General features: G+C 37.5%; 1 protein-coding gene across 1 annotated transcript; it reads right to left on the bottom strand.

Moving 5' to 3' along the window:
• Nucleotides 1-837: 837 nt before the first annotated feature.
• Nucleotides 838-24716, bottom strand: IL22RA2 (interleukin 22 receptor subunit alpha 2). The gene is made up of 5 exons (XM_007520047.2): nt 24160-24716; nt 19415-19550; nt 15766-15944; nt 4525-4694; nt 838-1486 (listed from the first exon to the last, which is right to left on the bottom strand). Exons 1-5 carry the CDS (start codon nt 24218-24220, stop codon nt 1337-1339), a joined length of 696 nt encoding a protein of 231 aa, XP_007520109.1. The 5' UTR covers nt 24221-24716; the 3' UTR covers nt 838-1336.

Here is a 24716-nt window from a genome sequence, read left to right as displayed (position 1 = left end):
GCCTTTGAGGGCTTTTTCACTGACTCCATAATTCCTGTTGTTCTGGAACCAGGTTCTCTCACAAATAAGCCTCTCACTGACTGATTGTATGCTTTCTTTCTTTCTTTTTTTTAAAATAAAGGTTTGTGTATTTATTCTTTTTTTATAAGACAGACAAATTGAAAGAGGAAGGGAAGAAAGAGAAGGAGAGAGAAAGACACACCTGCAGCACTGCCACACTGCTTCACTGCTTGTAAAGCTTCTCTGTGGGTTGGGACCAAGGGCTTGAACCAGGGTCCTTGCACATGACAATGTGTGTGTTCACATGACAATGGGTGTGCTACCACCTAGAACCTGATTGTATGTATCTAACTTCTAGCTTACTTCTCTATCTGCCTCCTCCATGTCCTGTAACACACTGTCATCTATATAATCCTAGTGTTTGGAGATAATGAAGGTACCCCAGCATGAGATCCTTGCTAGGATTAACTACTGAGTATGGCATAGACTTGAAATGAAGGTTTCTTGTGTAGTTTGTTGCTGGCACCTATTATACCTAATTTTGAGAATAAGAATATATTCTTCTAAATTAGAAACAAGATATGAAAAAAAGAGAAAACTTTCATAGGAGTATGGATTAAGGATATTGTGTAGTGTAGAAATATTATTGGTAGAAATCTTAATTAAGAGAATTAATCCAGGAATATGAGATTTTTTCCAATATGATTTACATAGGATAGACCTTAAGAGAAAATACAGATTCATTAAGTTGAAATATTTCATAATAGAAAAAAATAAGTGAAAAATAGACTCACATAAAATATTAATATATAAAAATACTTTTTTATTTAAAGATTTCATTCATATACAAATTGCTATATCCACATCAAGTTAACTGGCTCAATAAGATATGAAAGACAATTACTTCATGCTATTTTATGCTATTGCAGTAATTTTATGCTATTCCAGTAATTAATTTAATGACATCTTGTTACATGTTTACTCTTGTTCCTTAAATTTTCACTTATCTTTCTTAGAATGAAGATTGTTGTTAAGACTGTAGTTAGGGATGTTACATGAGAAGTGTAGTTTTTTATTTTATAGGGCACTTTAGTGTCTGCATCTTCTCAATTCTTTTTTTTTCTCATCAGAAAGAGTGGTGACTAAAGTTAGTCTACAAATGAAATATAAAGAAAAGAAAGGAAGAAAGAAAGAAGATAAGATATTCTCAAAGCATAACACTGGTTATTGCATTATAGGAAATATAAAAACAACTTTAAATGAGATCCTTCTGACTTGAGTCACTCCACTTTCAGAGAGCATTTGATACCCATATGGTGCCGCACTCTGTTCCACTTCATGGAATTAGCACACATCTTTCTTTACTTCTCTGACTTCTTCTGTCTAACATAGGCTGATATATTTCAGCTGCCACACAGTAGAAAGAGTGAGGTGTTATAGCTTCAATTTCAATAACTTTCTCAACTCCTTCATATACTTTATCTTCCTGTACACAAGAGGGAAAAAAGGAGGTAAGAAAAATAAGTTTTTAATAAGTCATTGATTTTAGCTTTGTTTTTAAATTAATAAAGTTCACATACTAAATGATGTCTGCAGGGTTTCTTCCCAAGCACTTTTCTTTTTCTTCAGATTCCAGGATCACAGCCTCATAATAACATAGCCAGAGATGTTTAGACATTATGTGACTTCTCCCTGAGGTTTGCTGATGTATGACCCAACAATAAGTCTCTTTTTAAAAAATACGGATGATACAGCAAAAAAATGGAATATACTTGGGGAAACAGGTGTATATCATGTAGTCATAGAAAGCCTAAGCAGGATACTTCAAGAGTACTTTTTTGTTGATTTCTAGTCATCACAGTGCCTGGTAGCATTTCCTGTATCTGCCTGTCTGTAAAATTACTTGATAGGATGATAAGATAGCTCACTTGGGAGGGTGTCTGCTTTGTCATGTACACAATCTAGTCTAGAGCCCAGCCTCCATGGCATTGGAGGATACGTCAGTACTGTAGTGTTTTTCCCTTTTTCCTTCCCTCTCTCTCTCTCTATCTTTAAAACTTGAAATATAAGGACTACAGAATCTGAATAAGGGCAAGAGACTGGCCATAATTTAATGATGACTATTTCATCACTATCAAGACACCCCATCATCTGAGGCCCTAGTTAGGGAGTCCTGAGACTCCCACACAGACATGATGGGCCGAGACCTCGAATAGATACCTCTCTCCATTGTCACTGGTCATTTCCATCAGGAACAACACAATGGACCCCTTTGTGGGCCCCCACAATGTACTCTCAATGTGGATCAACAACAGTAGAGAATGTTCCATCCTCTGAAGGGAGGCTGGATAACATACTCTATCTACCACCTGAGGAAGATGGGTCTTGATATTGGAGCAGGTTGTAATGCTCCTACTCTTGATCACAGAATGTGAGCTCAGACCTACAGGGATGTAGAGGTCACATAGGCTCTTAAGCTGAATATAGACCCCAGATCAAATTGATGGGGTCTACTGTCAATACCTTTCCCATATTTGGGAGCTACTCTCTTCTCTGATCCATCTTTCAGGTCCTTTTTGCAACCATGACATCATCTCCCTGGACAGTAACTTGGCTCCACCTGCATATCAGAGGTCAGGCTCAGGAAGAACTAGTATAGTCATGGGCCCTTTGGAATATAACCAAAATAGGCCTACTAGCTATCTTCAAAATGGAGACCCCAAATCTTCATCTGCAATATTCTAACCTTTAGGTTCATGATTAGTCAACAATTTGTTTGGTTTTATATGTTAACACTTTTTTCAGCCACCAGGTTCCAGGTGCTACCATGATGCCAACCCAACTTCCTTGGACAGACGACCCCAACAATGTGTCCTGGAGCCCCACTTTCCCATAGCCCCGCCCCACTAGGGCAAGAGAGAGACAGGCTGGGAGTATGGATCAACCTGTCAATGCCCATGTTAGCGGGGAAGCAATTACACTAGCATGACCTTCCACCTTATGTACCCCATAATGACCCTGGGTTCATACTCCAAGAGGGTTAAAGGAAATAGGAAAGCTATCATGGGAGGGAATGGGATACAGAGTTCTGGTGGTGGGAATTGTATGTATCTTATCCTATGGTTTTGTCGGTGTTTCATTTTTATTAATAAGAATTAAAAAAAATTGGCATGGAATAGTGAAGCCCCTGACAAGGACAGAAAAAAAAAGGAAAGAAATAGTAAGAAAGAAAGAGGAAAAATAGAGAAAGAATTGCTTGTATCAACTTTTCTCTTTTAATACTTGACCCAGCTTGAGAGAGTTTATTTTCCTTACAACCAAAATTAGTTTCATTTCTTTAAAAAATATTTTAAAGCTATTTATTTATTTATGTTATGAGAGATCAGAGGGAAAGAGAGAGAGAGAGAGAGAGATATCCTCACTCAATTCTGGCATGTGGTAGTTCTGGGGATGAAACGAGGACTTTGAGGCCTTAAGCAAGCACATTGATGCTCTGATAGACTGAACTATATCTCTGACCCCAAAATTCAATTTTATTGAGGAAAAGCTGTGTCATTAAGACTTTTGCTGCATCAGGATACAATTCCAAATTTCCCCAAAATAGGTGTTAGTACACCTCTCAGTCACCACCACTATAGATACTGGAGTCCCTGTTTCCCTGTAGCTCCTCCCACTTTCCTTCAGGGCTCTCAGATCTTTTGATACAGACCAGGAGGTTGTTAATATTTCATCCTGAATTTCTCCTTGCTTTGCTTCTTTTTTTAAAATATTGTATTTCCTTTGCATAGAGACAGATAAATTAAGAGGAGAGGGAATGTTAAAGGGGAGGAGGAGAAAGAAGGGAAGAGGGGGAGAGATAAAGGGAGAGATAGGTGGGAGAGGGAGAGGAAGTATGCAGGTGGGAACTCCTTGAACACTGGTCCTTATATTCTGTAATTAGTCATCTTTACTAGGCATGCCACCACATGGCCCGCTTCCTTGTTTTGTTTCTTAAATCGCTGTTTTATATGAACACCAAAAAGGAATATTTAATTAAGTACTCTATTAGAACACTGAAATTGGAATCATTGGGAAAGCATATGACTAATATGAATAAGGTCCTGGACTCCAGTCTTGGTAAAGGAGTAATTCTCTGACCTCTTTCTCTTTGTCCCCACAATAAAATATAATTAAAAAATAAAACTTAAAAACTATATATAATAAAATAACTCATGTGAAAGTAATAAAAATGAGTACCTGATGCAGTCAATCACAGTTCATTTTTTTAATACTAACTTTTAGATATGCAGAGCAGTTCAGTGACAGAAAAGGCACTCACACAAGCACTTGAACACACATCCTGAGGACGATGCTGAGCACTTTTTTTTAATCAGTGAGGATTGAAGCAAGAAGGAATTTTAAAAAGTTGGTTAAAAATAAAAGGTAATTAAGTAGCATAGAGGAGAATATGATATGCAAATAAAATGTTAGTTAACCAAGCAAGAAAAAAAAAAGAGTCAAACTTATCTATTCATCTAAACTTACCTTTCTTAGTGAATTGTTAATCATGAAGACTCTATATACTAGCTCATAGTAATTTTCCATCAGACTATTTTTTCCTTTTGGATTTCTATATGGAAAATATGGAGCATGGAGAATCACCAGTAAAGATCCATTAACTCGGGTTACATTCAGGACTGGAGAATCTAATTTTGCTGGAAAAAAAACAGGATTGGAAAACTAAAAATCCATTAAAAATTATATTGTTTCACATGAAAACATAAACTTTAATGATAGCATAATAGTTATACAAAAAACTCTCATGCCTGAGACTTGAAAGTCCTACGTTCAGTCCCCAGCACTACTATAAGCCAGAACTGAACAGTGCTCTAGTTTTAAAAAATAGTAATGATAAATAATTTAATAAAAATGAAAAAAAGTTTTTTTTAAAGAAAATACTGCACAACCCACAATGACCCTGGGTCCATGCTCCCAGAGGGATAGAGAATGGGAAAGCTATCGGGGGAGGGGGTGAGATATGGAGATTGGGTGGTGGGAATTGTGTGGAGTTGTACCCCTCCTACCCTATGGTTTTGTTAATTAATCCTTTCTTAAATTAAAAAAAAAATGGATAAGTAAAAAAATAAATAAATAAATAAATAAATAAAAAAGAAAATACTGCACAAAGACATACTTTTGTATCAAGAATTGTACTATAAACTGTTAACCCCTCAATAAGGTAATTTAAAAAATAATAAATACATAAGACTGATTTCTGTTTTAACTCTAAAAAACAATAAATCACTTTAAATTCAAGTATATGGCAAAAAAATTATAAACCCAAAATTATGATGCCAAAAATATACATTTGAGGGACCAAGATGATGGCTCAGTGATATGCCTGCCTTAGGTAAGGGAGGTCCTGGGTTCAATTCTGAGCATCGCTGAAAACAAAGAGAACTTCATTGATTGTGGAGCAGTACTTTTGTCCAAGTTCTCCCCGCCTCCTCCCTCTCCCAGAAAAGGGCTGGGGGGGGGGGTAGCAAAATAGTTTACTTGCCTAATGTGCTTGCTTTATCATACACACAACCCAGGTTCAAATCTAGTCCCCAGTGTATAGGAGGAAGTTCAGAGCTATGGCTCCTCTGTCTCTCTGTCTCTCTCTCTCTCTTTTTCTCTCTCTCTTCCTTTCTCTCTCTCTGTCTCTCTCTTTCTCTCTCTCTCATCTCCTCCATTTCTTTCTGTCTGAACATGTAAGCAGAGTAGAGAAATCTCAGAAAAAAAGTATGTGTATGGGGTGGTGAGAGGACTAGGGTTTGTGCTAAGAGGTAGAACACATATGTGATACTACAAGTTTGTTAATCTTTGGCACTATACCACATCACCACATAAATATATATTTCTTTGAAGATTAATATATTTTTTCATTTTTTTGCAACCAGGGTTATTGTTGAGGCTTGGTTTCTGCATGACTACAGTGCTCCCAGCAGCCACTTGTTTAATAGATGGTGAGAAGGAGAGAAAGATAAAGGAGAGGCTAAGAAGAGAGATACCTGCAATACTTACCCATCACTTGGGAAACTTCCCCCTTGCACATGGGGACTGAAGGCTTGAACTTGGTCTTTGTACATGGTACCATGTGGGTGGGCTCTTTCAGGTGATCTACCACCCAGCTTCAAAGATTTTTTTTTTAGTGATTTATTTCACCAGAAAAAAGATAGGGAAATAGAATGGGGAAGGGGAGCTACTGGGAGATACTACTCTGGCTGATGCCATGCTGATACCAAGTCCTTAGACACTAGGGTACTATATTCTACTCACTGAACCACCTCCTTAACCACTGAAGATGATTTTTTACTTGCAAAGATTGATACATTTTGTTTCAGTATTAAGAGTACATTTATCAATTATTTACATAGCTAGTGGTGATTGCTTTAGAAAACCCAATATAAAAACTTATTTGGAAAAAAAAAAGCAAATGATCTCATCCAAAAATGGGCAGAGGATATGACAGAACATTCACTATAGAAGAGATCCAAAAGGTTAACAAACACATGAAAAATTGCTCCAGGTCACTGACTGTCAGAGAAATACAAATAAAGACAACATTGAGATAACACCTCATCCCTGTGAGAATGGCATACATCAAAAAGGACAGAAGCAACAAATGCTGGAGAGGCTGTGGGGACAGAGGAACCCTTCTGCACTGCTGGTGGGAATGTAAATTGGTCCAACCTCTATGGAGAGAAGTCCATACCTTCCATATGACCCAGTAATTCCTCTCCTAGGGATATACCCCAAGGACTCCATAACACCCAACCAAAAAGATATGTGTATGCCTATATTCATAACAGCACAATTCATAATAGCTAAAACCTGGAAGCAACCCAGGTGCCCAACAACAGATGAGTGGCTGAGAAAGTTGTGGTATATACACACAATGGAATACTATGCAGCTATTAAGAACAATGAACCCACTTTCTCTGATCCATCTTGGATGGAGCTAGAAGGAATTATGTTAAATGAGCTAAGTCAGAAAGATAAAGATGAGTATGGGATGATCCCATTCATAAACAGAAGTTGAGAAAGAACAGAGAGGGAAAGTCAAAGCAGGATTTCACTGAATTTGGAGTAGGGCACCAAAAGTAAAAACCCTGGGTTGAGGGTGAGGGTGGATGTTCAGCTTCATGAAGTGGGGGTTGGGGGGATTGGGACACAGTCTTTTGGTGGTGGGAATGGTGTTTATGTACACTCATATTAATTTGTAGTCGTATAAATCACTAATTAATATGAGAGGGGAAAAATTGATTGAATGTCTCAAAGTTTTTAATGCACAGACCATGACCATATGAGTCTTTGAAATATTGACTCTCTTAAAAGCTTAGACCAGGGAGAACAGAAACAACCAGTGGCACAGCTATATACAAATAATGTCAAAGGACACAAATTATGGTGATGTTGGTGGGAATTGTGTGGAGTTGTACCCCTCTTATCCTATGGTTTTGTCAGTGTTTCCTTTTTGTAAATAAAAAAAATTATTTGGAGGAGATCTTAGAGTATGTAAGTATTATTTTACTTATATTTTAATTATCATAATATGTATTGTATATTACCAGCGTGGCATTTGTTCTATATCATTTTCATTTCTAATTCTGAGTCTTCTACACAATATATTTTTTCTTTTTCTTCCTCTTCTTTTTCACCAGAGCACTGCTCAGTTTTGGCTTATAGTGGTACCTGGGATTGAACCTGGAACTTTGAAGCCTCAGGCATGAGAGTCTCTATGTATAACCACTATGTTATCTCCCCCACCCTACATAATATTTTTAATTTAACATAGTAGCCTTTTAGACTTAAGTCACATAAGAGTGACTTTCAAGATCATAAGATTTAGGGGTTTACTGCCACACTGCATTAACCATCAGAGTTCTATATTTTAAATAAATAAATAATGCTTTACAAGTCTGTTGTCCTACCTGTATAGTTTCATACCTTCCCAAAACATATCAGCTTACCTCTGCTCACCAACAAAGTACCATTCCTTCCAGTTCTACTCAGGTTGCAGCAAAAGCAAGATATCATCTTTTATTAAAGTTGAATAATATACTATACTGTTCCATAGTACAACTTCCTTGTCTACTCAATAGTTGTCGAGTACTTGGGTTGTTTTCAAATATTCATCAGGAACAAAAGTGTGCATATTCTTTTTGGATATCTGATTAGCTATATTAGATAAATCAGCAGTAGAAGAATTGCTGGATCTAATGGCAATCAGATCTATTTGCAATTGTTTGAAAATTTTCCACACTGTTTTTGATAAGAACTGACCAGTTTACATTTTTACCAATAGTGACATGAATATATATATCCTTTAATTATGACAGTAGTTTCTAGTTTCCGTCTCTGTACAGAAGCTTTTGAAATTGCTGTGTTAACTAGGTAGTTGGCCACCTAGTTGAGCGTACATGTTACAATGTGCAAGGACCTGGGTACAAGCCTGTTGGGCCTTAAGCAAGTCCCCCCCCCCTCTGCTCCATCCTCCATTGCTGACACTATGGTCTATTTACATAATCATTGTTTTGCCTGAGACCCACCCTGCCTGTAGGGTATTAATTAATCCCACCAGTTAAAACCTTCACAACAGTTGCTATGGAAGCTTTCTACCTTCCCGCTCTTTCCTTTTCTCCACCCCCTTTCCTAGCCATTTCCTTTTCTGACTTGCCACTTCCAGTTCAAAATATATAAAAGCGTTGTCTCTGATCAATAAAGACACATTGTGTTCCTGCTCCACCATGAGTTCCTGGTCTCTCTTCTGCGTACCTTTCCTGCGTACCCTCATGCTAGCCCGGCACAAGCCCTTAGTCCCCACCTGCAGGGTGGGTTCACAAGTAGTGAAGCAGTACTGCAGGTGTCTCTTGTCCTCTCTATTAACCCTTCCCTTTTGATTTCTCTCTATTTTCACCAAGTAAGTAAATAAATAATTTTAAAAGCTTTACAAAATAAAATTCCGTTTCTTTATTTTAGGAAGATTTTTGATTACTGATTCAACTTCCTGACATGTTATTGGTCTATTCAGATTTTCTGTTTCTTCTTAGTTCAGTCTAGAGAGTTTACATGTGCCAAAAAAAAATCCATTTATTATATAATTTTATAAGGAATTATTTTTCAAAGAAGACTTAAAATCATTTGGGTATTTTATCATATTTAATGCTTCCTTTTGCCAAGAACTTTTCCCAGTGCTATTTGTTCTCTTTGTCTAGTATGCTCTGCTCTACTCTCTGTCTAGACAACTTCTATGATTTCTAATCACCTTTAGATACCAGGTCAAATATCATTCATTCCCCTGGAGGCATTTTTTCTTACATCTCTGATCAGATCTCTCCTTGATTAGGCTCTCCTAGCATCGCACATCCCACCATGAAATGCATGACTTTAATTTGTTTCATTATTTACTAATGCATGGCTCCAACATTAAACAGAAAACTATGCAGGAAAAGGCTTCTTTCTGTCTGCTGTGCTCATTAGTCCACTCCCCACCAAGGACCTAGTCCTGTGCCTGAAAGATAAGTGACTAAAGAGACAAAGTAATTATTTAATGGAGTCCACTTTACTAGGAAATCAGGCCCAATCCAAAACTCCATATCTATTTTTAACAAAGAAATTCTGGAGCTAAGCAATGCTGAAATTTTCTCTACCTTCACATGCTTCTTATAATTTTAGAAGTTTTTGTTTTATTTAATGTATTGATTATTATGTTGAGTTAGACACCAAGAACCAGACTGTCTTAACTCTAAATAGCATAGCAATGCTCAGAAACAAGCCTCAGGTTAGTCAGTGCTTCCTGTTGACTCACTAATCTGCATACAGAGCCTAAGAACATGTTGTTCAAACACCTTAGGGTGTGCTCTCTAAAACCTGTTCTTCAGAAAGCTTCAGGATTGTGGCAGGAGTGGGAAAACTACAGCGGGAGGATACAGCTAGGTGGGAAGGGCCCCTCACTATTGCATAATAAGAGTATCTCCAATTTCACTTATTTTCAAGAATAGGCTCCTTATTTTTCCTTCCTAAGCTATCTTGGAGGTGTTTTTTAATTTTGGAAAAAGAATTGTCTTTTAAACAAGTGAGCTGGGGTAGCCATGCACAAAGGAATTAAGTTTAGACCTCACCTCATGCTATATACAAAAATAAACTCAAAATGGATCAAAGATCTACATGTGAGAACTAATACTATAAAGCTCTTGGAAGAACAAAAGCATAAACCTCCATAGTCCTGAATTTGTCAAAGGATTCTTAAATATGCCATCAAAGTCATTAACATTGAGCGGAAAAAGTAGATTGAAATTAATGAAAGTTTTTTTTAAATGAGGACTTCAGCTTATACCAACAAGAAAGTGAAAAGACAATCCACAGGATGGTAGAACATATTTGAAGGGACCTGGTGGTGGCACATCTGATTGATTGCACACATTACCATGTACAAGGACACTACCATGTTCTAACCCCTGGTCAACATCAGTACATAAATTCACAAGTGGTGAAGAAAATACTGCAGGTATCTCTCTCTTCCTCTCTATCCCTCACTTTACCTCTCAACTTCTCTCTGTGCTATCAATTAATAAAAAGAAAGAGAGAGAAGGGAGGGAGGAAGGAAATAGAGGAAGGAAGGAAAGGAGGAGGAATCAAGGAGTGGAGGAACAAAAGAAGCAAGGGAAAGAAAGATGGCCACCAGGAGTGGTGGATTTGTTGTGTAGGCACCTTGTCCCAACCATAACCCTGGTGGCAGTAAAGAATGAGGGGTGGGAGGAGAAAGAAGAGAAGAGAGAAACAAAGGGGAAAAGAAGAGGAGAAGAAAAGAGGAAAAGAAAAAGGAAATTATATATCTGATAAGAAATTGGCATCCATATATATAAAGAATTCTTACAACTAAATCATGAAAAAAACACATAATAAATAGTTTTACAATAAGGATTTGAATAAACAGGTTTTCAAGTGCAGTATATAAATGTTAATAAGCACATGAAATAATACTTATTAACATCAGTAGTTCTGGAAATGAAAAATCAAAACCACATGAGATACCACTTTGTACCCACTATGTCACCTACAGTATAACAAAATCTGACAAATGTTGGTAAGAATGAAGTTAGAAGTCTCACACATTTATGAGAGAAATGTAAAATTTGGGAAATGGTTCAGAAGTTTTTCAAAAGAGTGAACACAGATTTACCATGTGACCCCATCAATTTCATTTTTGGGTATATACTGAAGAGATGAAAAAAAAAGCATCTCTTTACACAAAAACTTGTACGTGGATATTTGTAGGATTACTAGTCATAATAGTTCTAATGTAAAAAAACATGAAAGTGTTCATCAACAGATGAATGTACAAATTCAGTGCATACATGTATTACAATATTTTTTAACTGCAGAAACAATGAAGTATTGGGACTCAGTGGTGGCACACCTGGATAAGTGCAAATGTTACAATGTGCAAGAACCAGGGTCCTAACCCCCAGCCCCCACACGTAGGGGGAAAGCTTTGTGAGTGGTGAAGCAATGTTGCAGATGTCTCTCTGTCTGTCTCCCTCTCTACCACCCTCTTCGTTGTCAATATCTGACTGTCTCTATTCAATAAAGATAATATCAATATTTTTTTTAAAAAGATAATGAAGTACTAATACATGTTACAACATGGGTGAACCATGAAAACATTGTGGTAAATGAAAGAAGCTAACAACAGAAAATCACATTATCTGGTTCCATTGATATAAAATATCAAAACTAAGGAACTCTAGCAATACACAAGGTAGATTAGTGGCTGACTAGCTTAAGAGGCTGGAGAAATGAGGTGCCAAAAGGTGATAGCTAAATACATATAAAGTTTCTTTTTGACAACATTGAGATACCACCTCACCCCTGGGAGAATGGCATACATCAAAAAGGACAGCAGCAAGAAATGCTGGAGAGGTTGTGGGGACAAAGGAACCCTTCTACACTGCTGGTGGGAATGCAAATTGGTCCAACCTCTGTGGAGAGAACTCTCACAATGGACCTCCCGTATGACCCAGTAATTTCTCTCCTAGGAATATATCCTAAGAACGCTGTAATACCCAGCCAAAAAGATATGTGTACACCTATGTTAATAACAGGACATTTTGTAATGGCTAAAACTTGGAAACTACCCAGGTGCCCAACAACAGATGAGTGGCTGAGAAAGCTATGGCATATGTACACAATGGAATACTACACAGCTATTAAGAACAATGAACCCACTTTCTCTGACCCATCTTGAATGGAGCTAGAAGGAATTACGTTAAGTGAGCTAAATCAGAAAGACAAAGATGAGTACAGGATGATCCCACTCATAAAGAGAAGTTGACAAAGAAGAGCAGAAAGGGAAGCTCAAAGCAGAATCTGAGTTTGGAGTAGGGGACCAAAGTAAAAATCTCTGGGTGGAGGGTGAAGGTAGATGTTCAGCTTCACTAAGGGCAGGGGAGGGGAGAGGGATATCGACTTTTGGTGGTGAGAATGATGTTAATATACACTCCTATTAACTTACAATCTTATAATAAATAACTAATTAATATGAGAGGGGAAAAATAGATTGAATGTCTCAAACTTTTTGATGCATAGGCTGAGTACATGTTCCTTCAATGTAAGCACTTAAGACTTCAAACTGGAAATCAGATTGAATTTTAACTGTGGGCTCAAATGGTTAATACATTTTTTAGTATTTATTTATTTATTTCATTTTAATTGCCCTTGTTATTTCCATTGTTGTTGTAGTTATTATTGTTGTTGATGTCATTGTTGTTGCATAGGACAGAGAGAAATGGAGAGAGGAGGGGAAGACAGAGATCGGGAGAGAAAGATCGACACCTGCAGACCTGCTTCACTGCTTGTGAAGCGACTCCCCTGCAGGTGGGGAGCCAGGGGCTCGAGCAAGGATCCTTATGCCTGTCCTTGTGCTTTGTGCCATGTGAACTTTACCTGTTGCACTACCCCCCCCCCAAATCCTGATACATTTCTAATAATGACTTGTTGACTTGTTCTTTGAAATATTGTCTCTAAAAGTCTTAGACCAGGGAGAAAAGAAGCAACTAGTAGCATTTCTTTATAAGACATAGCTATATATAAATAGCATAAAAGGTAATGAATTATGGTGAGGTCTTGTATGACAGCAAATAATAGCAACAGGACTTTCAAAGTTAACCCAATTGCCAAATAATTTGGTTATAGTAATAACTATCTCTTGCCTTCTTAAACCCTGAGACAGCAGGGTTTCTCTATGAAGTCCATGTTTCTCCCAGTCCTGAGACCCTTCTTACCCTATGGTCTTGTCAATGTTTCCATTTTATAAAAAAAAAAAAAAGTCTCTTTTTGAAGTTATGAGAATGCTGTAAAATTGACTGGGTTACTTTGCACATATCTGTGTGTTTACCAAATACTTAAAATTGTACACACTTTGTGGGTAATTGTGGGCATGAATTATATCTTGATAAAGCTGTTTTTAAAATATCTTAAGTAGAGGTGGTATAAATCAATACCCTATACTTGTTCAGTAGACTTATGGACAAAACTGTTGTGTGAAAGGGTTAGATCCAACAACATGGAATACTCTTGTCAAGGCTGAACTGGTGTTACTGAACACCCAACTTCCCAATTACAGATGCTAAGCCCCTTAGTTCTTTTTTTAATTTTTTGAACAATTCATTTTCTCTCTTTTTTAATGAACTTATTTATTATTGAGAAAGCTAGGAGGAGAGAGAGAGAAAGAACCAGACATCACTCTTGTATATGTGCTGCTAGGTCATTCTAGAGAGTACAACATTTTATTTACTGCACCACTCCCCAGACCACCCTTAGTTCATTTTTAAAAGTACAACATGGGGGCCAAGTGGTAGCACACCTGGTTAAGTGCTCACATTAAATTGTGCAAGGACCCAGGTTCAAGCTCCTGTTACCCACCTGCAGAGAAAAAGCTTTACAAGTGGTGAAGCAGGGCTACAGGTGTCTCTCTCTCCCTATCTCCCCCTTCCCATTTCAATTTCTCTCTGTCTCTATCCAGTAACAAGTACATTAAAATATTTTAAAAAGGAAGTGGCAAAAATAAACTACATCATTGCAGGTTTTTTTTTTTTTTTGCCTTCTGAGAAAGGGAGGGGCAAGAGACAATGGACTGATATTTTCCTGCTTATAGATTTGTCTTCTCTGCTTGAATGTTTCTGTCAGGAGTAATCCTGATTATCTCACACCATGGATGTAGTGAAGGCCTTATTCATGAGCATAGTATACTGTGATACGCTGTTTATGACAGAGGGACTGAGTTAATGTGGAAAAAGTAAAGCGAAGTATCATGCACCAAAAATATTTGGCCTTATGATATATCTCATTACTCAGAAATTCTTGGCTTTATAGGGTAATAAAGTGAATAATTGAGAATTCAGGTGGTATATAAATTATTACCTACTCAAATCCTATGAGCAACATATGTACAATTATGTTATGTTAATACAGAAAAGACCAAAAGAACTCAAACTCCTCAGGATGAAGTTTGAGGTGACGGCTGAAAAGAGAGTTATAGTAACTAGTAATGATAGTGAACAGTAAATTTGAAGTATAACTTTATGACTAATTGCAATTATAAGGACTACATCAAATAGCTATATATTCTTCTTGTCTTATATACTAGTACATGTATATTAAACATTTATTTTTTTCTCTTTCCCCTTTGTCTACTGTTTTATAAAAGTTCTGCTTATAGATGTTAATTTTATAATTTATATTTGATAGTATATTTGGGAGGATGGTGACAAAATTAGGAGAGAAATATGCATTTTTTCTTGATTTATTTTATTGATTATATGAGAGAGAGAAGTCAAAGCACCTCTCAAGTACATGCTGTATTAGAGATTAAACCCTGATGATCTACCACTTGAATTACTTCTCCAGTCACAAAAATATATATCTTGGAAAATGAATAGAAAAAAAACAAAAAAAATTTGTTCTCCTGTTGGGGAAGGTAGCTAGAACTTTGGTTTCTTCAACAACAACAAAAATAATTAATACTTTCAGGAATTTAACTCTCATGTTTAATAAGTACAATCCAACTCATTTTTCTGCTAAGAATAATTTTTTGGTGCCCGCAAGATAGCTCATCTAGAGTAAGCTTGCTTTTTCATGTGCTTGACCTAGGTTTAAACCTCATCACCATCAGTCTGAAGGAAGCTTCAATGCTGTAGTGCCTTTCTCTTTGTCACTCTATCTCTTTTTCTGTCTGTCTGAAAAACTTTTGGCCAGGAGTGGTGCAGCCTCAATAATACCAGTAAAAAAAAGTCATAGTATTTTTTTTAGGGAGTAGTATTCTTTTTTTTTTTTTTTTTTTTACCAGAGCACTGATCAGTTCAAGTTTATGGTGGTGCAGGGGATTAAACCTGGGACTTCAAAGCCTCAGACTTGACAATCTGTTTGCATAACCATTATGCTATTTACCCCTGCCCAGGGAGTAGTATTCTTTTGATATTTTGGCAGTAAGATAGAATATTGATTCTGCATTATATTGACTGAGAGGCAACAGCAACTACAAAATCCTGTGTCTTGATTTCTAGAGCTGTAAATGATGTTAGGAAAAGCTAAAAAAAAAGCTATAAAAAGCCATGGAGTTGTCCTGAGAATTGGGTTGAATGAGATGATCATGTAGACTTCAGCAAAGCAAAGAACCTGGTAGTTAGCCAAACTCTATGAGAAAAATAAAAAACAAATGCAAAGAAATTCCATGGAACTCACTTTCCCACAGTGGAGTGAACCGCTTAGTCATGCTCCAGCCTGAATGGATCCCAGCTGAGGTCATCCTCACCCTCCCATAATAAGGTTCATATATATCTGATGTTTCATTTGTAAGGTCACAGAAGAATTTTTGAATGCTCTGACAGTTCTCTTTATTTTTCCACTGTTGTTGACCATACCTATAGAAAGGAAAAAGATAAGAGATAGGAGTTTTTATTTCTTTCATTGAAGACATCATCAGTTTTTTCAATCTGTTACTTTTTGGAGTGACTATTATTAGTCCTTCAGTACCACTCGGAAAGTTTATTACTACTCTTTAATTTTTTTTTCTTGTTAATCAAGGTGCTACCTTGTTAAAAGAAAAATTAAAGCCCTCCATGTTGCTAGCATATGAACATTTGATTTTTAGTGGTTCGTGAATTTTTTTTTCCTATTTCCATTTTTGAGTACTAGTTCTCCACATCCTTAATACTTCTGAGGTTTCAGCCCTCTGTGGTTTCTTCACTTCTCACTCACTAGCTATTGAGAACTGTGGTGATTCTGAGAAGCTGCTATTTTACATTTCAGGTAATGCTTACCCAATACATACTGTTAATCTCTTTACTGAAATTTGAGCAGTGGTTGTAGTGAAGGCAATACGAGGAATTTTGTAATTAGAGCCTGGGGGAAGGGGTGGAACCTATTAAAGCAAAAACACAAACAGTACAACTAGGTGGAGTATGGAATGGGGTGGGAAGCTCAAGTAATGTGGTGTCTTCCTCTCTCTGATCAGACTCTGTCTCTGTTTTCTCTCTCTCCCTCCCTCATATTTATTTTTAATTCATATACATATGGATTAAAAAGTGACCTGGGAGTAATGGAATTTCACATGTACAAGGTCCCAAAGCTAGCTCTCCACTCCCACTCCCCTAACCTCCCCTTGCCCTGAAAATGCTATGGAGACAGAGAAACAGATACTTTAGACTACGGTAGTGGTATGATGTGACAGCAAAAGGGAATACTAATGTTTTATTTCCTTAACAGTCAAAAGTTTGAGAAAATACAGTAAGATAATAGTGGAAATAGAGTAGCTATTATAAGATGGGAAGAAAGGCTTCCAAAATATTTGTTGAAGGAATTCAAATATATATATATTTTAGCATGAAAAATTTTACTAGTGTCAGCGATGCAAACTGTATGAGTGCAGTTCTTTATATCAGGCCCTACAAATGTATTGAACACTATTTGATTTTTTTTTTAATTTTTATTTATTGGTGAGGTAGTGTGTTTGCAGCTGAATTCAGTTGTAATGTGTGGCTTCTATTTTTTGATTCATTCATTAACTTATTTATTCATTTATGAAACCAGGGTTATCACTGGGACTCTGTGCCTGCATAGCAAATTCATTGCTCCCAGTGGACAGGGAGAAATTGAAATGGGAGAGGGAGATAGAGAAGGAGAGAGAAAAAGATACCTGCAGCCCTGCTTCACAGTTCCTGAAGCTTCTGGTGGTTTGAATCTGAGTCCTTGTGCATGGTAAATTGTACTCAACCAGGTGACTCACTGTCTGGTTCCCTAGCTTCTTTCTTAAAAATTTTTTTTAAGTAAAGGACTTTGGGGCAGGGAGTGGAAGTTTTCAGGTCCTGGTGCATGATGGTAGAAGAAGACCTAAGCTGGAGGGTAAGAATGTTTTGCGGAAAATTCAGAAATTTTGCACATGTATCAAGTGCATTTACAGTAAACCATTAATCCCTCCCAGTAGAAATATTTAAAATAAAAAAATTCACAATATATTCACTGCAGCAAAAAATAATTTCATTTGTTTTATTTTAATGAGAGGGATACAGAGACAGGGAAAGACATAGAAAGACCAGAGCACTGTTCTACTCTGGCTTATGGTGGTACAGGAGATTGAAGCTGGGATATCAGAGTCTCAGGCATGAGAGTCTTTTGCAGAACCATTATACTGTCTCCCTAGCATTATAGCTTCTCTTTTAATGTGATACATCAGTTTTTATCTTTTCCCAAGTTGAAAAAATATTATGCAGTAGATAGAATCAAAGTGAAAGATCTAAAATATATAAATTTGTGTTGTACTGTTGAAAATAGCACGCAGAGAGGAAAGGACCCACATATTCTGAGTTTTATCTAAGTTTAAAATTACCTAAAAGTACCTATTAATCATCTTCTCTTAAAAAAAGAGATATAAATAAGTAAGAAATTCATTTATAGGGTCTGAAATTTAATCTTCACTAAACTCATGGTAAAATAACTGAATCTGCATTTTATGATGGAGTACAAATAGACCTAGTTTGGACCTTGACATAGAGCGAGGAAGAAGAGTAAAAAGAACTCCAATCCTCACTTCTTATGTGATGAAAGTATCTTTACTTTCAGTGAGGCAAAAATCTGTTTTTGGAATAGAGATAGATTTATTGTAAAATTTGTAAACTTTACAGTTGTGGCACAATGTAGAAAAGTCACAATAATTAAGGACAGAATTTTCTGAAAAAGACTTCTTGAAGGCAGTGGAAATTAATTAATGGGGAAATCTGACCTTGGTTGTAAGCCATACTAGAAAGATTTGAATGGACTTAGGCAACAAAAAATTCTCTTTTAGTCCATAGTTATACCTTCCTTCCTTCCTTCCTTCCATCCTTCCTTCCTTCCTTCCATCCTTCCTTCCTTCCTTCCATCCTTCCTTCCTTCCTTCCTTCCTTCCTTCCTTCCTTTCTTCCTTCTTTCCTTCCTTTTTTTTTTTCTTTCTTTCTCTTACCAGACTACTGCTCAGCTCTGGTTTATGGTGGTCCTTGGGACTGAACCTCAGAGACTCAAACATGAAAGTCATGTGCATAATTATTATACTATCTCCTCAGTCCTAATTTCTGATTTTCTGATGAGAAGACCATGCAAAAAGAACTAAAGAACTGTATTTATCTTCTGCTCCCATGTTTAGCCAGAATTTCAAACTACATGAGAGCCTTCAGCTCCTCACCTCTCCTCACCACCAATATTCTTCACCAGAAAATGTATAAATGGGAAAACCTGCCATTTGCAAAAACAGGAGCTTCTGTTTCCAGGCCTCAGTCCAGGAAAAATGTTGATTATATCTGAATTTTGGCAACAATCCACCAGGAACAAGCCAAAGATCATAGGAGAAGAAAAACTTGCAGTAGCATACACCAATTTGTGTTGAGTCTTACTGGAGTCATTACTTTCAAATATTTTTTTTGCAACAGTTTCAAAGTGGTTTCCATATTCTAAAAAAGTTCTAAATGATCTTTAAAGGAAAACAGATCTATTTTACACATTCATCTCCTTGTGTCCTTCAATTTCTTTTTTCTTTTTAAAACATTTATGTATTCATTAATGAGTAGAGATAGCAAACAAATCACTTCTAACATTCATTTGACAAATAAGCTTTCTGAGTCTTCCATGCACCAGAGGTTGGGTCTTCGAGGGATACACTATCCCCCTTAGAGAATGCCATCTTTATGCATTTTTGTGTCATCAGGCAGTTTTTAGGGGACATAAGAGACCCTGTTCATACCTCAGCTTCTCAAGCCCTCTGAAACTGAAAAATGCTCAGATTCTAACACCATGTTTGCACTGTAGGATGTGTTATCCCAGTGAATATCTCTCTTTGCTAGAGGAAGCACAGATTACTTACATTTTGTACTGCACAGAGTAGATGCTGCTGTTGCTGGAGCAAGCATGCCCAGGTTGCCAGTGCAAAATGTTGTGAAAGTTTCGGGACTGAAAGTGTACTCTCTGGGGCTTAAGAGACTCGGGATCTGGTCGAGTTTCTAAAATGAGAAGGCATGAAAAAGCATTAAAAATGGATAGAAACACCGCTGTCATTAACATTAGTTTTCTTTGCGAAAGTATAGCAGAATTCCCTGAAATAGTTGCTATGAGTGCAGAAGGCAGAAGTGGAGCCCAGACATCAGCTTTTTTTTTTTTTACTTGATTGTATTTCCTAATTAATTTGTCTTTATTGAGGGATTACTGTTTTTGTAAGACTGTTGTTATCATAGAGGCACCACTAAATAAAATCTCTCAATATATGTCAGTGTACCACCAACATACCATCTCCCTTGACCGACCTTAAAGTACTAGGCCTCCCAACCTCCTTCCAATTCCCTCTAACCCTAATTCCCCACATCTGCTGAAACCGATTTTGGTTTTATGAATGTTTCATTCTGTTAATCCTTTTGTCTTCTTTCTCTCTTTCTTTTCTGGATCGATTAGCATATTTATTTAGTTTAGAAACATAGAAGAGAAAGAACCAGACACTCTGGTACATGCGCTGCCGGGGCGGGGGGGGGGGGGATTGAACTAGGGACTTCATGTTCGAGTCCAATGCTCTACGCACTGTGCTACCTCCTGGACCCCTCGGCCTGCAGCTTCACTGAAACGAGGCGGGGCTCCCCCACACACCGGGATCTCACACACCTGCGGTTCCGATATTCGCGACTTCCATCTCTGGGCATCCGGGGTCCTGCAGTTTTCTGTCTTACTTCTTAAATCACATTTAAAAGTGGTATCATCTGGCATTTGTTTTCCTTCCTTTGTCTCATTTCTGTTAGCATGATCCTCTCCAGTCCCACCCATGTTGTAGGAAAAGACAAGATCTCATCCTTTCTTATAGCCAAGTAATGTTCCTCTGTGTATATACACCACAACTACCTTACCCACTCATCTGTCATGAAAAAAAGCATTTAAAATCTTTAGTATAGTGACTTTTATCTAAAGCTAAAAAAAGTGTCCCAGATTATAAAAACAGAAATGATAAATTGCCACCCTCTCCTCAAGTAGAGATAGGAAATAGTGGTGAGAAAATACTGTGCTTCTATAATACACCTACAAGTGTACTGTGTTCTAATGAAGGTGCTATAAAACTGAAATTCCTTGCTTTGATAAGGATAGCTTGGGAGTGAATGAGGGAAGTATAATAGGAAATAGGTGATGCAGAGGTCACATAGGCTCCTAAGCTAATTATGGGCCCCAGATCAGATAAAATTGATGAGGTTTATAGTCAACAATATTTATACACCTTTCCTATATTTGGGAGCTACTGTCTTCCCTGATCCAGCTTTCTGGTCCTTTTTCCAGCCATGACAGCATCTCCCCAGACAATAACTAGGATCCACCTGCATATCAGATTTCAGGCTCAGGGAAAACAGAAAAAAAAAAAAAAAAGCTAGTATAGCCACAGGCCCTTTGAAATATAACTAAAATATGCCTACTAGCAATCTACAGAACGGAGACTCCCCCCCCCCCAACTCTTCATCTGCACTACTCCAGCCTTTAGGTTCATGATTAGTCAGCAACTTGTTTGGCTTTATATGTTAACTCTCTTTTCAGCCACCAGGTTCCAGATGTTGCATGATGCCAACCAGACTCTCTGGACAGACAACCCCACCAATGTGTCCTTGAGCTCCAATTCCCCAGAGCCTGTCAATGCCCATATTTAGTAGGGAAGCAATTACAGAAGCCAGACCTTCCACCTTCTGCATCCCACAATGACCTTGGGTCCATACTTCCACAGGGTTAAAGAATAGGAAAGCTATCAAGGGAGGGGATGGGATAGAGTTCTGGTGGTGGGAATTGTATGGAGTTGTACCCCTCTTACCCTATGGTTTTGTCAGTGTTTCCTTTTTATAAATAAAAAAATAATAATAAAAAATCCCTGAAATTCCAAACTTCAACTCTGAGTTACTCTTCATTTGGCTTTCTCTCTCATGATATGCACTATATGAATTAACAAACTATTTATTACTAAGCTGCCATTTTGTTGACATTCCAACTGGAAACCCAAGATGAACAAAAATAAAACCTTTGTCTCCCCAACAGGGCCAAAGTTTTGATAGGGGTTGGGAAGTTGGACAGAACAACGGCCCAGGATTCCCTGATCCAGAGTGATCACCTTTTTCCAGTTCCACCATTCTGGGTGTGGTCTTAAGAGTCCTAAGGGACTCTGTTCTGGTCAGTTTTTTGGAGTACTCTCACCTGGATTTCCACGTTTCACTTTCTTCACCACTTTAAAATCTCTGCTGAATTATTATTGATAATTGACTGCCCAGGATCTCAGTTCTAAAGATATAATATCTGCATTCTAATGAATCAACCTGTTTCCTCAGATACTTAGTTTTATCTACCACTATTAATACTACTAGAATTATTCTTCATGTTTATCTTTCAGACTTCCTTCAGTGTATCAGATGATAGTGTATATTTGGAAAGAATCTATTCCACCACTGATTTTGTTCACCCAAATTATTACCTGATAATACCTAATACATTAAAATTCTAGAGGTTTTCTGGAGATAAAACACACAATTTCCCAAAGAGCTTCCCAAGAACTGATTTCCCACCCTAAAAACATAATTCAGAGACTGGCAGATAGCTCACACTATAGAGCACACACTTAGTCATGCATGAGGACCTGAGTTTGAGCCCCCAGAATTACATGGGAGCACCATGCCTGGCTCAATGGAAGTTTCATGAATGGTGGAGTGGTGCTGTGGTGGGGTCCTCCTTTTCTCTCTCCCTTTGTGACCCTCCGTATTTGAAATAAAATTGAAAGGGGACAAAATTCCCACCATGAGTAGTGGAATCACTCAGGTGCCAAGAGATAGAGAAGAGAGGCAAATGATTCAATGACCTTCATCTTAACTGCCTATGATTTTCTCACTGATTATTATTATTATTATTTTACCACCAGCTACCACTAACAAAGGGAACATAAGTCATTCTGTACTGGACCTTAAAGAGATTTTAAAAAAATCTTTTCTAACTTATTTAATCTGTCAGTTTGTTGGACAAATAGAGTACTATGGGGGTCTTCATCTTTAAAATTACAAGTTATGTGCTAGAGAGGAAAAGTAACTTGCATATGGTAGAAATACTCTTTGTTCTCTCTCTCTCTCCCTCTCATTAATAAACAAGTAATGTCTAAAAAGAACACAGAGTTTAGAGTGTCAGATGGTAGAGTCTGATTCTCACCAGTCTTAAGTGGAAACCAAGAGCTGACAGAGGCTAAAGATACCTCTCCTCTCTCTTGCCACCTTACCCTTTCTGGAATTCACTAAAGATTGATCACAGATGAACATTAAACATATTTTAGACCCTATACCCAAATCTTTACAACCTATTCTTATAACTGCTGAATAAAATAAGTACTTTTATTATTTTGTTTCCTTTTTGTCATCACTAGGGCTTCACTCAGGCTGATCCCTTTTTTTTTTTTTCAGATGAAAAGAGACAGTGTTTAAAGAGACAGAGAAAAAGACACCACAGCACAAGAGCTTCCTTCAGCACCACGGGGCAGAACTCAAACCTATGTCATGTACTGTTACCAAATTTTATGGATTGAGACACTGGGGCTTAAAGAAGGAACATATGTTGCTGGATGTTATAGGACTACCAATCTGCATAATTAAGATAACTTTGATGTCACATCATTTTTGTCGTATCTTACCAATTGAATGTTTGCTCTCGCTGAAGCCAAAGACAGTCACACATTCTGAGATACGGAGCCTTGGGATGTTTTATTTCATCAGTCAGTGAACAGTTGTACTGTCTTGGGGCTATTAATTAAGCCATCTCCAGTGAGAGTCGTCCACTGTATTAGATAGGGGCTCTGAAGTGCTTGCCTCAATTTATGTAGGGATGATACGGTGTTCTATGCTTTCTCTAAACTTTATTTATTTATTTGTAAGATAACTTTATTTATTTGTAAGAGAAAGAGGAGAGAGGAGAGAAGAGACAGGAAAGAGAAAGGGAGAGAGAAAACATGGTATACTCCTACCACATGCAATGCTGGGGATTGAATTGGGGACCCCATACCTGCAGTTCTGATCCTCTATCTCCCAGGCCAGTCTGCTCTGTTCTCTTGATAAATGTTCTGTGAATACTAAATGAAAATTTTCACATGATGTTTATGTCTTTCTATTGTGCCAGGCACTACTCACAGTAACTGGCATGTACTAACTCAATATGTGTACTCACAGTTTCCATTCAGAAAATGAGGAAATTGAGACACTGTGGGTTAAGTCAACTTTCCAAAATTTCCCACCGAGTAAATGCCACAGCTGCAATCCACACTAAGTCTGGTTGTGCTCACAGCCATTGTGCTATCATGCATCTTGAAGGAAAACGAAATGTTAAGGGGACAGAGAGATGCACATCTATCTTGTATAAAGCACCCACTAAAATGTCTCTTTTTTGGGTAGCTGCTCATAAGCTCATGTGGCGCTATAAACTGTCCTTATGCATGTTTTGATTGTTTAGTGCCAAAAGAATGTTGATATTTTTGACAAGACAAGAAGAGCACCAGTACTGTCTCTAGGAGCTCCTAGGGAAGTCTCATGGCAAAGATTTTTCATTAATAAAAAGAAATTAAACACTTACCTTCAACACCAGGCAGGTAGAAACTGAGGAGGAAGGCTAGAAAGCAATGTGTAGGCATCATGATTGCGAGTAAAACTGGTTAGGCAACCTGTGTCCCCCTCAACATGAGGACAGACGAGGAACTAAAATCTCTACACTGGGCTTTTAAATGTGGTTCCTTATTCTGTTGACATTGTCATTTTAGGAAAATTAGGTATCAGAACCACACAGAAAAAAAAATTTGTTTGATGTGGGAGACTATTTTTCTTCCTTTCTTTCTTTCTTCCTTCCTTCCTTTCTTCTTCTCCTTCTTCCTTTTTTTTTTTTTTTTTTTTTGTTTTTTTTGTTTTGTTTTTATTTTTGCTGGGGCTGACGCTTTGTTTTACCTTGCTGGGACCAGGCAAAACACTGAGATGGGCTGGATAGGGAAAGGGATTATGTAAGGCGCTCCCAGGTAAGCAAATTAAGCAATCTGAGGCAACAGGGACTTAGCTGACAGGTGATGTTACAAACTTGGCAGTTATGACCAGCAGGGACCCTGGCAGTAATTTAAGCAGATTGGGATTGATGCTTTCTTT

The sequence above is a fragment of the Erinaceus europaeus genome, chromosome 4 (assembly GCF_950295315.1).
Source record: "Erinaceus europaeus chromosome 4, mEriEur2.1, whole genome shotgun sequence".
Classification (NCBI taxonomy): Eukaryota; Metazoa; Chordata; class Mammalia; order Eulipotyphla; family Erinaceidae; genus Erinaceus; species Erinaceus europaeus.
The sequence above is the reverse complement of the archived record's forward strand: the minus strand, read 5'-3'. Positions and strand labels throughout refer to the sequence as shown.